Source organism: Pseudophryne corroboree, chromosome 4 (assembly GCF_028390025.1).
Source record: "Pseudophryne corroboree isolate aPseCor3 chromosome 4, aPseCor3.hap2, whole genome shotgun sequence".
Taxonomy (NCBI): domain Eukaryota; kingdom Metazoa; phylum Chordata; class Amphibia; order Anura; family Myobatrachidae; genus Pseudophryne; species Pseudophryne corroboree.
In genome coordinates, this window is record NC_086447.1 from 416,196,887 (window position 1) to 416,213,432 (window position 16,546).

The 16,546-nt window shown below is 46.1% G+C and overlaps 1 protein-coding gene across 2 annotated transcripts in view; it reads left to right on the forward strand.

Annotated features, from left to right (window-relative positions):
* Positions 1–16,546, forward strand: part of LOC134909670 (probable ATP-dependent RNA helicase DDX43) — a 575,661-nt gene that overhangs the window by 499,250 nt on the left and 59,865 nt on the right. The window contains exon 14 of one of the 2 annotated variants that reach the window (XM_063916810.1): positions 8,660–8,788. The exons of the other annotated variant lie outside the window; for it this stretch is intronic. Within the exon in view, the coding sequence (XP_063772880.1) occupies positions 8,660–8,788 (129 nt within the window). The remainder of the gene's footprint in view (positions 1–8,659; positions 8,789–16,546) is intronic. 2 annotated transcript variants of the gene reach the window in all.

The window sequence follows — 16,546 nt, forward strand, 5'->3', positions numbered from 1 at the left end:
GGTCCTCCCGGCCCATTCTCAACCTCAAGGCATTGAACAGGTTTGTGAAGATTTCCAAGTTCCGTATGGAAACCCTTCGCTCTATAGTTCTGGCCTTGGAACCTGGGGACTACATGGTCTCCTTGGACATACAGGATGCTGACCTGCATATTCCTATAGCAGTGTCACATCAACAATACCTGAGGTTTGCTATTGTCAACATCCATTACCAGTTTCGGGCGTTACCTTTTTTGTTTAACAACAGCTCCGCGAGTCTTCACCAAAGTTAGGGCGGTGATGACGGTGGTACTCCGCCGTCAAGGGGTCAGGATACTGCCGTATTTGGACGACTTGTTAATCCTGGCAAATTCCCCAGATCTTCTCCTGTGTCATCTGGATATGACGGTCCGGTTTCTAAAAGCCCACGGGTGGCTCATCAACTGGAAGAAATCCTCCCTGGTCCCTGCTCAGAGCATGGTGCACCTGGGAGCGCTGTTAGACACTCAAAACCAGAGGTTGTTCTTGTCTCAGGAGAAAGTCCTGAAGCTTCAGGACAGGATTCGTTGCTTCCTTTCTCGTCCGCAAGTGTCGATACATTTGGCTATGCAGGTGCTGGGCCTCATGGTGTCAGCATTCAACATGGTGGAGTATGCTCAATTCCATTCTCGCCCCCTCCAGAAGCTGATTCTAGCCAAGTGGGACGGCCTGCCTCACCGGATCAGGTCTCACATGATCTCATTGACTACGGAGGTCCGTCTGTCGCTGCTCTGGTGGCTGCAGAACCAACAATTGTGCAGGGGCCGTCCCTTCTGGATATCCAACTGGGTCCTGTTGACGACAGATGCCAGTCTAAGAGGTTGGGGCGCGGTGCTGGAGCATCACTCCTTACAGGGTTGGTGGACCAAGGAGGAATCTCTCCTCTCGATCAACATTCTGGAGTTGCGGGCGGTCTTCAATGCGTTGAACCTGGCCCAGCATTTAATTCAGAACCGTCCTGTTCAAGTACAGTCGGACAACGCCACCACAGTGGCTTACATAAATCATCAAGGCGGCACTCGAAGCCGTTTGGCAATGAAGGAAGCCTCACGGATTCTACAGTGGGCAGAACACCATCTACCGGCAATATTCATTCCGGGAGTCCTGAATTGGGAAGCGGACTTTCTCAGTCGTCAGGACTTGCATGCCGGCGAGTGGGGCCTCCATCCAGAAGTATTTCAATTCCTCATGGAAAGGTGGGGTCTTCCAGATGTGCATCTGATGGCGTCTCGACACAATCACAAGGTTCCGGTCTACAGAGCAAGGACAAGGGATCCTCAAGCAGCATTCGTGGATGTGCTTGCGGTGCCGTGGAGGTTTCGGCTGCCGTACGTGTTCCCTCCGGTGTCACTCCTGTCCAGGGTAATTCGGAAGTTCAAGCAAAAAAAAGGAAATCTGCTTCTCATAGCTCCGGCGTGGGCCAGACGGCACTGGTTCTCAAACCTGCAAGGCCTATCGTCAGAGCGTCCACTTCTACTTCCACAACGCCCAGACCTCCTCGTTCAGGGCCCTTGTGTCTACCAGTACCTAGCCCGGCTATCTTTGACGGCGTGGCTCTTGAAGCTTCCGTCTTGATGGCTAAGGGTTTTTCTGAAGATGTCATTAAAACTAGTGATGTGCACCGGACATTTTTCGGGTTTTGTGTTTTGTTTTTGGATTCGCTTCCGCGGCCGTGTTTTGGATTCGGACGCGTTTTGGCAAAACCTCCCTGAAAATTTTTTGTCGGATTCGGGTGTGTTTTGGATTCGGGTGTTTTTTTACAAAAAACCCTCAAAAACAGCTTAAATCCTAGAATTTGGGGGTCATTTTGATCCCATAGTATTATTAACCTCAATAACCATAATTTCCACTCATTTTCAGTCTATTCTGAACACCTCACAATATTATTTTTAGTCCTAAAATTTGCACCGAGGTCGCTGGATGGCTAAGCTAAGCGACCCAAGTGGCCGACACAAACACCTGGCCCATCTAGGAGTGGCACTGCAGTTTCAGACAGGATGGCACTTCAAAAAAATAGTCCCCAAACAGCACATGATGCAAAGAAAAAAAGAGGCGCACCAAGGTCGCTGTGTGACTAAGCTAAGCGACACAAGTGAACAACACAAACACCTGGCCCATCTAGGAGTGGCACTGCAGTGTCAGGCGGGATGGCACTTCAAAAAAATTGTCCCCAAACAGCACATAATGCAAAGAAAAATAAAAGAAAAAAGAGGTGCAAGATGGAATTGTCCTTGGGCCCTCCCACCCACCCTTATGTTGTATAAACAGGACATGCACACTTTAACGAACCCATCATTTCAGCGACAGGGTCTGCCACACGACTGTGACTGACTGAAATGACTGGTTGGTTTGGGCCCCCACCAAAAAAGAAGCAATCGATCTCTCCTTGCACAAACTGGCTCTACAGAGGCAAGATGTCCACCTCATCATCATCCTCCGATTCCTCACCCCTTTCACTGTGTACATCCCCCTCCTCACAGATTATTAATTCTTCCCCACTGGAATCCACCATCTCAGATCCCTTTGGACTTTCTGGAGGCAATTGCTGCTGGTGAATGTCTCCACGGAGGAATTGATTATAATTCATTTTGATGAACATCATCTTCTCCACATTTTCTGGAAGTAACCTCGTACGCCGATTGCTGACAAGGTGAGCGGCTGCACTAAACACTCTTTCGGAGTACACACTGGAGGGAGGGCAACTTAGGTAGAATAAAGCCAGTTTGTGCAAGGGCCTCCAAATTGCCTCTTTTTCCTGCCAGTATACGTACGGACTGTCTGACGTGCCTACTTGGATGCGGTCACTCATATAATCCTCCACCATTCTTTCAATGGTGAGAGAATCATATGCAGTGACAGTAGACGACATGTCAGTAATCATTGGCAGGTCCTTCAGTCCGGACCAGATGTCAGCACTCGCTCCAGACTGCCCTGCATCACCGCCAGCGGGTGGGCTCGGAATTCTTAGCCTTTTCCTCGCACCCCCAGTTGCGGGAGAATGTGAAAGAGGAGATGTTGACGGGTCACGTTCCGCTTGACTTGACAATTTTCTCACCAGCAGGTCTTTGAACCTCTGCAGGCTGAAAAGAGAGATACAACGTAGATTTTAAATCTAGGATCGAGCACGGTGGCCAAAATGTAGTGCTCTGATTTCAACAGATTGACCACCCGTGAATCCAGGTTAAGCGAATTAAGGGCTCCATCCACAAGTCCCACATGCCTAGCGGAATCGCTCTGTTTTAGCTCCTCCTTCAATGTCTCCAGCTTCTTCTGCAAAAGCCTGATGAGGGGAATGACCTGACTCAGGCTGGCAGTGTCTGAACTGACTTCACGTGTGGCAAGTTCAAAGGGTTCCAGAACCTTGCACAACGTTGAAATCATTCTCCACTGCGCTTGAGTCAGGTGCATTCCCCCTCCTTTGCCTATATCGTGGGCAGATGTATAGGCTTGAATGGCCTTTTGCTGCTCCTCCATCCTCTGAAGCATATAGAGGGTTGAATTCCACCTCGTTACCACCTCTTGCTTCAGATGATGGCAGGGCAGGTTCAGGAATGTTTGGTGGTGCTTCAGTCTTCGGCACGCGGTGGCTGAATGCCGAAAGTGGCCCGCAATTCTTCGGGCCACCGTCAGCATCTCTTGCACGCCCCTGTTGTTTTTTAAATAATTCTGCACCACCAAATTCAATGTATGTGCAAAACATGGGACGTGCTGGAATTTGCCCAGATGTAATGCACGCACAATATTGGTGGCGTTGTCCGATGTCACAAATCCCCAGGAGAGTCCAATTGGGGTAAGCCATTCTGCGATGATGTTCCTCAGTTTCCGTAAGAGGTTGTCAGCTGTGTGCCTCTTATGGAAAGCGGTGATACAAAGCGTAGCCTGCCTAGGAACGAGTTGGCGTTTGCGAGATGCTGCTACTGGTGCCGCCGCTGCTGTTCTTGCTGCGGGAGGCAATACGTCTACCCAGTGGGCTGTCACAGTCGTATAGTCCTGAGTCTGCCCTGCTCCACTTGTCCACATGTCCGTGGTTAAGTGGACATTGGGTACAACTGCATTTTTTAGGACACTGGTGACTCTTTTTCTGAGGTCTGTGTACATTTTCGGTATCGCCTGCCTAGAGAAATGGAACCTAAATGGTATTTGGTACCGGGGACACAGTACCTCAATCAAGTCTCTAGTTGCCTCTGAATTAACGGTGGATACCGGAACCACGTTTCTCACCGCCCAGGCTGCCAAGGCCTGAGTTATCCGCTTTGCAGCAGGATGACTGCTGTGATATTTCATCTTCCTCGCAAAGGACTGTTGGACAGTCAATTGCTTACTGGAAGTAGTACAAGTGGTCTTCCGACTTCCCCTCTGGGATGATGATCGACTCCCAGCAGCAACAACAGCAGCGCCAGCAGCAGTAGGCGTTACACTCAAGGATGCATCAGAGGAATCCCAGGCAGGAGAGGACTCATCAGACTTGCCAGTGACATGGCCTGCAGGACTATTGGATTTCCTGTGTAAGGTGGAAATTGACACTGAGGGAGTTGGTGGTGTGGTTTGCAGGAGCTTGGTTACAACAAGAGGAAGGGATTTAGTGGTCAGTGGACTGCTTCCGCTGTCATCCAAAGTTTTTGAACTCGTCACTGACTTATGATGAATGCGCTGCAGGTGAGGGATAAGGGAGGATGTTCCGAGGTGGTTAACGTCCTTACCCCTACTTATTACAGCTTTGACAAAGGCAACACACGGCTTGACACCTGTTGTCCGCATTTGTGTTGAAATAATTCCACACCGAAGAGGTGATTTTTTTTTTTGTATTTTGACCAGGCATGTCATTGGCCATATTCGTCCCACGGACAACAGGTGTCTCCCCGGGTGCCTGGCTTAAACAAACCACCTCACCATCAGAATCCTCCTTGTCAATTTCCTCCCCAGTGCCAGCAACACCCATATCGTCATCCTGGTGTACTTCAACAGTGACATCTTCAATTTGACTATCAGGAACTGGACTGCGGGTGCTCCTTCCAGCACTTGCAGGGGGCGTGCAAATGGTGGAAGGCGCAAGCTCTTCCCGTCCAGTGTTGGGAAGGTCAGGCATCGCAACTGACACAATTGGACTCTCCTTGCGGATTTGTGATTTAGAAGAACGCACAGTTCTTTGCTGTGCTTTTGCCAGCTTAAGTCTTTTCATTTTTCTAGCGAGAGGATGAGTGCTTCCATCCTCATGTGAATCTGAACCACTAGCCATGAACATAGGCCAGGGCCTCAGCCGTTCCTTGCCACTCCGTGTCGTAAATGGCATATTTGCAAGTTTACGCTTCTCATCAGACGCTTTCAATTTTGATTTTTGGGTCATTTTACTGAACTTTTGTTTTTTGGATTTTACATGCTCTCTACTATGACATTGGGCATCGGCCTTGGCAGACGACGTTGATGGCATTTCATCGTCTCAGCCATGACTAGTGGCAGCAGCTTCAGCACGAGGTGGAAGTGGATCTTGATCTTTCCCTATTTTAACCTCCACATTTTTGTTCTCCATTTTTGAATGTGTGGAATTATATGCCAGTATCAATAGCAATGGCCTACTACTATATATACTGCGCACAACTGAAATGCACCACAGGTATGGATGGATAGTATACTTGACGACACAGAGGTAGGTACAGCAGTGGCCTACTGTACCGTAATGCTATATGTTATATACTGGTGGTCCGCAAACTGTGCAAAACTGAAATGCACCACAGGTATGGATGGATAGTATACTTGACGACACAGCGGTAGGTACAGCAGTGGCCTACTGTACCGTAATGCTATATATTATATACTGGTGGTCAGCAAACTGTGCAAAACTGAAATGCACCACAGGTATGGATGGATAGTATACTTGACGACACAGAGGTAGGTACAGCAGTGGCCTTCTGTACCGTACTCCTATATATTATATATGGTGGTCAGCAAAATTATGCACTGTACTCCTACTATATACTACAATGCAGCACAGATATGGAGTGTTTTTCAGGCAGACAACGTATACTGGTGGTCACTGGTCAGCAAAACTCTGCACTGTACTCCTCCTATATAATACTGCTGGTCCCCAGTCCCCACAATAAAGCAGTGTGAGCACAGATATATGCAGCACACTGAGCACAGATATGGAGTGTTTTTCAGGCAGACAACGTATACTGGTGGTCACTGTCAGCAAAACTCTGCACTGTACTCCTCCTATATAATATACTGGTGGTCCCCAGTCCCCACAATAAAGCAGTGTGAGCACAGATATATGCAGCACACTGAGCACAGATATGGAGTGTTTTTCAGGCAGACAACGTATACTGGTGGTCACTGTTAGCAAAACTCTGCACTGTACTTTTATATAATACAGCTGCTCCCCAGTCCCCACAATTAAGCAGTGTGAGCACAGATATATGCAGCACACTGAGCACAGATAATAAGGAGCGTTTTTTTCAGGCAGATAACGAATAAAACTGGTGGTCACTGTCAGCAAAACTCTGCACTGTACTTCTCCTATATTAATAATACAGCTGCTCCCCAGTCCCCACAATTAGTATGCCTCGGACCCGTGTAAAATGGGTGAAGTTCGGGGGGGGTTCGGTTTCCGAGGAACCGAACCCGCTCATCACTAATTAAAACTATGTTGTGGACCCGGAAACCGTCTTCTGCTTGGATTTACCATAGGGTCTGTCATTCATACTTTGTTTGGTGCGCATCTAACAATTATGACGCTTCCAAGTTTAGTACAGCCAAACTTTTGGCTTTTCTGCAGCAGGGCCTAGATTTAGGCCTGCGTCTGGCCTCCCTCAAGGTTCATATTTCTGCCTTGTCGGTGTGGTTTCAGAGAAAAATTGCGACTTTACCTGATGTTCATACTTTCACTCAGGGTGTGTTGCGTATCCAACCTCCCTATGTCCCGCCTGTGGCTCCTTGGGACTTGTCGTGGTTTTGGAGGCGTTGCAGGAGCCTCCATTTGAACCTCTTGGTTCAGCTGACCTTAAGTGGCTTTTCCTTAAGGTGGTGTTCTTGACTTCCGCTTCCGGTTGCATGCAGAGCACAGCGTGACCGTGCTCCTCCGCACAATACCCGGAATAATATACCTATTAACGGCTCCTGGAGCCTCCACAGCCTCGCTGCCCGACCTGTCTGTACCGCTCTCCCTCTGATGGAGAAATTCCTGGCCTCACCGCCTGCCGTTAAACACCCGCAGAGCCGACAGGAGAAACGCCGCGCAGACCCCACAATGGCGCCGGACGCTGAAACCGCTCACAGTGTACCAGCCTCAAAGAAAGCTGCAGCAGAAGCAGCAGAGGATGCAAACTATCCAAAGGTACGTCGCCCGCCAGAATCCCCAGCGACTTACCAGGATATAGTAGATGCTATTAAGAGCACTATGACCCCCCTGCTAACACAGGCCGTGGCGGACATTACACAACAGCTACACCACTTGCAGGGAAGAGTCACTGATACAGAACACCGTGTAGCGTCAGTCTGCCATGATATGTCAGAGGCGCAGAGAGCTATTTTAAATCTACAGAAGGAGAACCACCAATTGTGGAACAAAGTAGATGATATAGAAAATCGCTCCAGGAGATCGAATATAAGAGTAGTGGGAATACCAGAATCAGTTAAAGGCCCTGCCCTCCTCTCCTTTGTGTCAGTTACACTTCCCCAAATCCTAAAAATTGAGCCAGAATGCAAAGACTTAATAATTGAGAGGGTACACAGAATCGGTCCTACTCCTAAGCCACATGAAAAGAGACCACGTGTTGTTATCTTCAAATGCCTTAACTACCTTCACAAGGTAGCTATTTGGAAGGCCTCACGCCAGATACAAAATCTCTCATGGGAAGGCAAACGCATACATTTATTCCAAGACTTCTCAGTAGAGCTCACGAGAGCTAGAAAAGCCTTCACTCCAGTATGCTCTGAACTGGCCTCGGCTAAACAGAAATTTGCCCTCATGTACCCGGCGCGTTTGCGCATATTCTTTGCAGACAAACATTATGATTTTAACACTCCGGAAGATGCACGAGCATTCTTGAATGAGGAACAATTGTCCCAAACCGAAGATATATCCGATGTAACACCTATTCCCAGTGAATCTCGCTGACTGTCCACTCCACAGAACATTTATTTACTCCGGTATTTCTCACAGTACACCCTCGTCTCCTAAATTGATTACTTTTTCAGCATTTTAGCTACTCAAATCTTATCATATAAGCTATTACATACCTTCTGATCTACCCCACAAAATTATCAGTACCCCCTCTGGCAACCTATACCACCTTATGCCTGTTCACAGAGGCTAATTCTGCGGTGTAATAAGTATGGAAGCTCCAGACAATGCACAAACTTAATAACATATTTAAGAGGTCTGGTAATTCTGATGTTTATAATAGGGTATTGTTGCACCTGTTATGCTCCGTTATGATCTTATGTTAAATTTACACACTATGTTTAGTGTGTTGTTTTTATATTCTTTTTTTCCCTATTTGCGGAAGTATCACGCATTCATACATGCGGATACACCTGTAAATATGAGGTATGTGTCTCTATTATGCCTATGCTTCTCTCTATCTCTCTTGTCTTGTCCCCCCCACCCCTCTTGTGCTTCCCCTCCATGTTTCCCTTTCCACTACAGGTTATCTTACGAGTTCCCCAGGATGTCTTCCTCTCAGGAATTATCTTTATGCCACACACAGACGTAACTACATTACGGGTTGGCTCTCTGAATGTCGGGGGTATTGGCACTCCGGCAAAGCGACGCAAGGTATTAATATATTTAAATAGACAAAAATTGGATATTGTATTTGTTCAGGAGACGCACCTTACGCATCCAGAAACACTCAAACTACAAATGCTTAATTGGCACCTACTGGCCTCCTCTTCTTTTAATTCAAAATCCAGAGGAGTAGCAATCTTGGTTTCTAAATCACTCCCACTAGAGATTATATCATCTGATTGTGATCCAGAGGGAAGATATGTCATAGCCACCATAAAATTATACACTAACACATACACCTTATGCTCAATATATGCCCCCAACTCCTACTCTAAAGTTTTTTTTCAATTGATATTATGTAAACTATTACCCTTGTCTTCTAATAACCTCATTATGGGCGGAGACCTAAATTTGATCTCTCACCCCCATTTGGACAGATCCCATACTAGAAGGTCCCACCAAACACTTCCAAAATTGGGTATCCCCATGCTCCTGTCCTCGTTACAACTAATCGATGTTTGGAGGGCCCTACACCCCACAGACAGAGGTTATACATGCTTATCAGCCGCACACCACTCCTTATCCCGGATAGACTACGTCACTCTCTCTAACAATTTATTCTCTCAAGTCTTGGACTCAGGTATAGAACCAATTATTATATCTGACCATGCACTGATATGGCTCATCATTAAAACCCAAAATGAAAGATCTACACATAAGACTTGGAGATTCCCGGCGCACCTCTCTAAAATCCCTAGATTCATTAATCATGTACAACACTCCTGGGATGACTACCACGAAAACAACAAACAACACCTAGCCACTGATCCACCGCTATATTGGATGTCCGCAAAAGCGGTTTTGAGAGGTTCGATCTTAAACTTTGAGTCTAAGGAAAGAAAGAATGGATCTAAATCTTATCTCCTACTCCAACAATCTCTCACAGAAGCCTATTCAAACTATACCCTACTACCCTCCCCTGCCAACAAGTCCATATACCTAGCTGCTAAAATAAAATTTGAGGAAACCCTCCAAACTTTATCAGACAAATCACAATTCTACTCCAATTATCGTTTTCATAGATATGGCAACAAAACTAGTAAGTTGTTGACTAACATTCTTAATGGGACTAGACCACCTATGACAGTACACCCCCTGATCCAGACCGATGGCACACATACCACATCTAACAAACAAATCTCGCAAACCATGCAACATTATTACACTGACATATACTCACACCCTCAGATATCCTTGAATATAGACTCTTCCAAATCTCCTACAGCTCCTAACCCCCCCCGATCCTTATGGGACGCTCTTTTGTACCCCCAAACCCCTAAAGATTCTAATAATTCGTTGACGCAACCGATAACTCTAACTGAAGTCGTCCAGGCCATGAAATCGTTAAAACCAGCGAAAGCTCCAGGACCAGATGGCTTCAATGGAGATTTTTATAAATTATTTGACAAACGCATAGCCCCAATTTTAGTATCAGTCTTCAATTTTATCCTCTTTAATGCAGCCCCTCCCCCCTATTTCAATTCGGCAATTATCAAACTCATACTTAAACCTGGTAGAGACCCAGCGCTTTATGCCTCATACAGACCCATCTCCTTATTAAATTCTGATTACAAAATCCTTACAAAAATCTTAGCCACCCGCCTCAATCCCATCCTTCCGTTAATAATACATCATGACCAAACAGGATTCATTAAGGGCAGACACTCTCTTACAAATATCCGAAAGGTTCTGGCAGCAGTACACATGGGTAGTGAGCGAACAGATGAGCCCAGTGGAAAAGCAATCCTATCAATTGATGCAGAAAAAGCATTTGACCTAGTACACTGGTCTCACCTGTTCCTCACTATGGAGAGATTTGGTATCCCAACCACCTTTATTTCTTTTATTAGAACACTATACACAATGTCATCATCACAGATCTCATGTAATGGATTCCTCTCCTCCCCCTTCCCAATCCAAAAGGGAACTCGTCAGGGATGTCCCCTCTCCCCACTCCTTTTTGACATAGCGATTGAACCTCTGGCCATCGCCCTTAGAGCCGCATCAGACTTCACCGGTATTAAAGTATCCTCACTAGAACTGAAAGTGTCACTCTTTGCAGACGATATGCTACTTTTTATATCTAATCCCGTCAAATCCCTCCCAGTGATCTTAGAAATAATATCATCCTTCAGCTTAATAGCAGGATATAAAATTAATGTGGCTAAGTCCGAAATTCTCCCCATATCTAAGCAACCACATGACTTTCATTCCTTACCGATTCTATCCCAATTTCGCATTAAAACCTCTCAGCTTAAATATCTAGGAGTACAGATCACTAACGATTCTCACTCCCTATACTCAACTAATTTCCCCCCCCTCCTTACAAAAATCTATGCCCAACTGGATGGGTGGACAAAACTCCCTATTTCGCTACTAGGAAGAGCTGCAATATTGAAAAGTGTAATATTTCCAAAAATATATTACCCTTTACAACTACTACCATGTGTCATATCCAAACAAGATCTAAGTACCCTTGAGAAAAAAATCTCAATGTTCTTATGGCAGGGCAAACGTCCTAGATTGGCTCTAAAAAAACTATATAAACCAAGGTCAAACGGGGGTCTAAGCATTCCAAACTTCGCACTCTACTCTATCACAACTCAATTCAGGATAATAGCAGATTGGCTTATGGAAGCCTCAAAATTCACTGATAAGGCGCTTGAACAATCCCTATTCTATCCCTTTTCCCCAGGAGCTTTACTACACACACCTATCCACTTAATACCCTCATACATCGCAAACCACCCCTTATTTAGAACCACATACAACACCTGGATTAAGCTGAGTAAACACCTCAAGTTTCCACGCTCATCCTCACCTTTTTGTCCATTATGGGGCAATCCCAATTTCCAACCCTCCCTAACTAATCCAATCTTTCGTCAATGGGCCCAAAAAGGCCTTAGCCTAGCTTCGAAACTTTTTGACCCTGGAGGACATATACTCACCTTCTCCACCCTAAAAGACACATATAACCTCCCTAATTCTCACTTCTACTTATATTTACAAGCTAGACACTATACAATGACAATACCTTTACTAAATTCCTCACCTAAAGCTTCTCACCCTCTGGATCCTATCTTTAAATCCTATAATAGCCATAAATCCTCAACCAAGATGCTGTATGCCCTCCTAACGAGTCCGGCAAATGAATCTGGTCTAACTAACCTTGTCTCAGCTTGGAGTGCCGACATCCCTGGGATTACAAGTGCCGAGATTATTGATACCTTCCAGTTTCCGAAAATTATGAAAACACTCCACTCATCGTACCTTCAAGAAGTCCACTTTAAGTCTATACACAGAATCTATATCTCCCCAGCACAAAGGAGACATATGATCACATCAGATCCTGGCTCTTGTTACAAATGTTCCATGGCCAATGCCAAATTCTTTCATTGTTTTTGGTCCTGCACTAAGATCCTAAAGTTTTGGCGCAAGATTATAGCATTTCTCAACTCTACACTAAACCTAAACCTAGACCTCAATCCACTTGCCTGTTTATGTCTGAACTTTAAAAATTGGACTTTTCCCAAGACAGAGAGCCCGCCCACAGGCTTTCTCATCACAGTACTCACTATGGCAAAGAAGCTCATTTTGATTCATTGGACACAAAAAACCTCCCCGTCTATTAGAGAACTTCGGAACAGAATCCTCCAATTGATATACTTTGACAAAAGATCACTCTCACTCAACTCTGATTACTCCTTCGACTCCTTTATTAAAAAATGGGGAAAGTACATATCTACGTTAGATGACTCCACCCAACTTGACGTCTGGAGGAACTTGCTCGAACCCTATTAATCTCATCTAGTAGATCTTAGTTATATCCATAATCTATATGTATGTTATTTTAAACTATGATCTATGTTAATTGTGCTAACCCCTCCCCTCCCCCCTTCCCCTCTCACCTACTACCCCTTCAGTCTGTAGTGTTATTTTTCTCTCTTTTTTTTTTCACTCTCCTTCTCTCTCCATATACCTGCTTTGATCCTTTTCTTTCTACTTCCATTCTTCTCTGATTATAGTGGCCTTTCAGAGATCCTCAAGATCACTTCTTTTATACAGCTGTATTAGTGTTCTTAGAAAAAGTACACCTGAAGGCAACTCAACACTTATACTTACGTAATTATATTTGTTCAAACCATCACGCAGATATTACTACTTCTGATTAGGTAAATGGAGTACAAGACCTCAGGCCCCTACTTAAGGGCTCTTGCTAAGATGTATATTGTTCAATCTGTAACTTACCTATATGTCAAGAAATCAATAAAAATCTTTGAAATCAAGGTGGTGTTCTTGCTGGCTATTGCCTCTGCTAGAAGAGTGTTGGATCTGGATGACTTGTCTTGTAGTTCCCCATATCTGATTTTTCACCGTGACCGGGCGGTTCTTAGGACTCGTCCCAGATATTTACCTAAGGTGGTTTCTTCGTTCCACCTTAATCAGGAGATTGTGGTTCCAACCTTTGTCTCTCCTGATTTGTCTCCCAAAGAGCGGTCTTTGGATGTGGTACAGGCTCTCCGTATCTATGTGAAGAGAACTGCTTCTATTCGAAAATCTGATTCTCTCTTTGTTTTGTTTGGATTTCACAAACTTGGCTGGCCTGCTCACAAGCAGACCCTGGCCAGATGGATTAGAATGGTGATTGCACATGCTTATGTGAAGGCTGGTCTGTCAGCTCCTGCTCACATTACAGCCCATTCTACTCGGTCTGTTGGACCTTCTTGAGCGGCCCACCGTGGTGCGACCCTTGATCAATTGTGCAAGGCGGCTACGTGGTCCTCCGGGAACACGTTCATAAGGTTCTATGCCTTCGATACTGCCGCTTCCCCAGATGCTTCCTTTGGACGCCGGGTTCTTGTGCCCGCTACAGTGCGTCCCCTCCCATAAGGAACTGCTATAGGACATCCCCATTGTCCAGACTTGTGGAGCCCAGTGTACCCCGCAGCAGAAAACGAGTTTTATGGTAAGAACTTACCTTTGTTAAAACTTTCTGGGAGGTACACTGGGCTCCACAAGGCGCCCACCCTGACGCGGTTAGCTTCTTTGGGTTGATATGGCATTAGCCGCTGACACTTCTCTTGTCATGAGAGTGTGGTATATGCGGCTACTAACCGTTGTCGTCTCTTTTCCTGCTACTGCATTGGGCTGGTTAACTAAAACTGAGCTCCTGTGCTGGGAGGCGGGGTGATATAGGAGGCGGCGCTGTGCATTCTGGGAACAGTCAAAGCTTTGAGCCTGTTGGTGCCTCGGATCAAGATCCTACTCTACACCCCATTGTCCAGACTTGTGGAGCCCAGTGAACCTCGCAGAAAGAGTTTTAACAAAGGTAAGTTCTTACCATAAAACTCGTTTTTTGATGTCTATAAACAGACTTTGGGGTAAATTTACTAAGATGGGAGTTCTCTTTAATATGGGATGTTGCCAATAACAACCAATCAGATTCCGGGTATTATCTTCTAGAAAGTGCTAAATGAGAATTAGAATATGATTGGTTGCTATGGGAAACATCCCATCTTAGTAAATTTACCCCTTTGAGTACTGCTGGAGAAAAGCGCCCAATTAGACCGCGTTTAGCTGTGCATAACAATTGAAATGCTCTTTCGGGCACCATCTAGTGGCTGCTGTGGGGCAAAACATTTAAAACATTTTGGAGATCCAGTTTCTGGGTGTGATCACAAGGAAGAACAACTTATTTTCTGTACTGAGCTTTAGCAATATATTAAAGGACATGTTTGTTGCTATATATTGTATCTACTTTTAAATTACACTGTGTATTAAAGGGATGCGGTCACAATGCCGGCTGCCGGGATCTGGCAGTCGACGCTGGAATCCCAACACCCTTTAGAATCTCCAAAAAAGGGACAGGAGACCGACGCCCGAACCTGACCACAAGTATAACGAAGGGTTAGGTGTAGAGCCGGGGGTGAAGTTGTTAGGTTTAGGCTGCGGGGAGGTTTAGGCACCAGACGGGCGGGGGTTAGGGTCAGGATGCAGGGGAGGTGAAGCAGTGTAATGGGAGGGGGGGGCTAGGTTTAGGCACCTTCGTGGGATGGCTAGGGTCAGGCACTAAGGGGGGAAGTTATGGTTAGGCTGTGGGAAGGGTGGGTTAGGCTGTGGGAGAGATTTGCCCATACTCACCCCTGTCGGTCTAGCATTCATCAGGATCCTGGTGTCGATATTATAATCGCTGGGATTCCATTAGCAGGTATACTGAATCCGTATTAAAGCAGAGAGTTTTGGGGGTTTTCATTGTGATAATGTATTCAACACACTATCACCTTTATAATTGTGAGAAGGAATGTACTCCCTATTAGTCATAGGTGGCTGCTGTAAACAAATAATGTGTTGGTAAGCCACAGCACAAATAAATCAAAATAAGAAATGAAGAACAGCATTTTCTAGTGCAATATAACGTGTGTAAAGTGCTCAGTGCAATGATATTTATTTTAAGGACTTAACTTAGAATTTCTTAGGTCTTCAGACGGGATTCGGTCTTTAGGTCGACAGTAAGTAGGTCGACAGGGACTCTAGGTCGACATGACAAAAGGTCGACATGAGTTTTTCACTTTTTATTTTTACTTTTTCTCTATCGTCCTAGTGGATGCTGGGGTTCCTGAAAGGACCATGGGGAATAGCGGCTCCGCAGGAGACAGGGCACAAAAAGTAAAGCTTTAGGATCAGGTGGTGTGCACTGGCTCCTCCCCCTATGACCCTCCTCCAAGCCAGTTAGATTTTTGTGCCCGGCCGAGAAGGGTGCAATCTAGGTGGCTCTCCTAAAGAGCTGCTTAGGAAAGTTTAGCTTAGGTTTTTTATTTTACAGTGAGTCCTGCTGGCAACAGGATCACTGCAACGAGGGACTCAGGGGAGAAGAAGTGAACTCACCTGCGTGCAGGATGGATTGGCTTCTTGGCTACTGGACATCAGCTCCAGAGGGACGATCACAGGTACAGCCTGGATGGTCACCGGAGCCTTGCCGCCGGCCCCCTTGCAGATGCTGAAGTAAGAAGAGGTCCAGAATCGGCGGCAGAAGACTCCTCAGTCTTCTAAAGGTAGCGCACAGCACTGCAGCTGTGCGCCATTTTCCTCTCAGCACACTTCACACGGCAGTCACTGAGGGTGCAGGGCGCTGGGAGGGGGGCGCCCTGGGAGGCAAATGAATACCTATTTTGGCTAAAAATACCTCACATATAGCCTCCGGAGGCTATATGGAGATATTTAACCCCTGCCAGAATCCGTTAAGAGCGGGAGACGAGGCCGCCGAAAAAGGGGCGGGGCCTATCTCCTCAGCACACAGCGCCATTTTCCCTCACAGAAAGGCTGGAGGGAAGGCTCCCAGGCTCTCCCCTGCACTGCACTACAGAAACAGGGTTAAAACAGAGAGGGGGGGCACTAATTTGGCGATATGCTTATATATATATTAAGATGCTATAAGGGAAAACACTTATATAAGGTTGTCCCTATATAATTATAGCGTTTTTGGTGTGTGCTGGCAAACTCTCCCTCTGTCTCTCCAAAGGGCTAGTGGGTCCTGTCCTCTATCAGAGCATTCCCTGTGTGTGTGCTGTGTGTCGGTACGTGTGTGTCGACAGGTAGGAGGACGATGTTGGTGAGGAGGCGGAGCAATTGCCTGTAATGGTGATGTCACTCTCTAGGGAGTCGACACCGGAATGGATGGCTTATTTAGGAAATTACGTGATAATGTCAACACGCTGCAAGGTCGGTTGACGACATGAGACGGCCGAC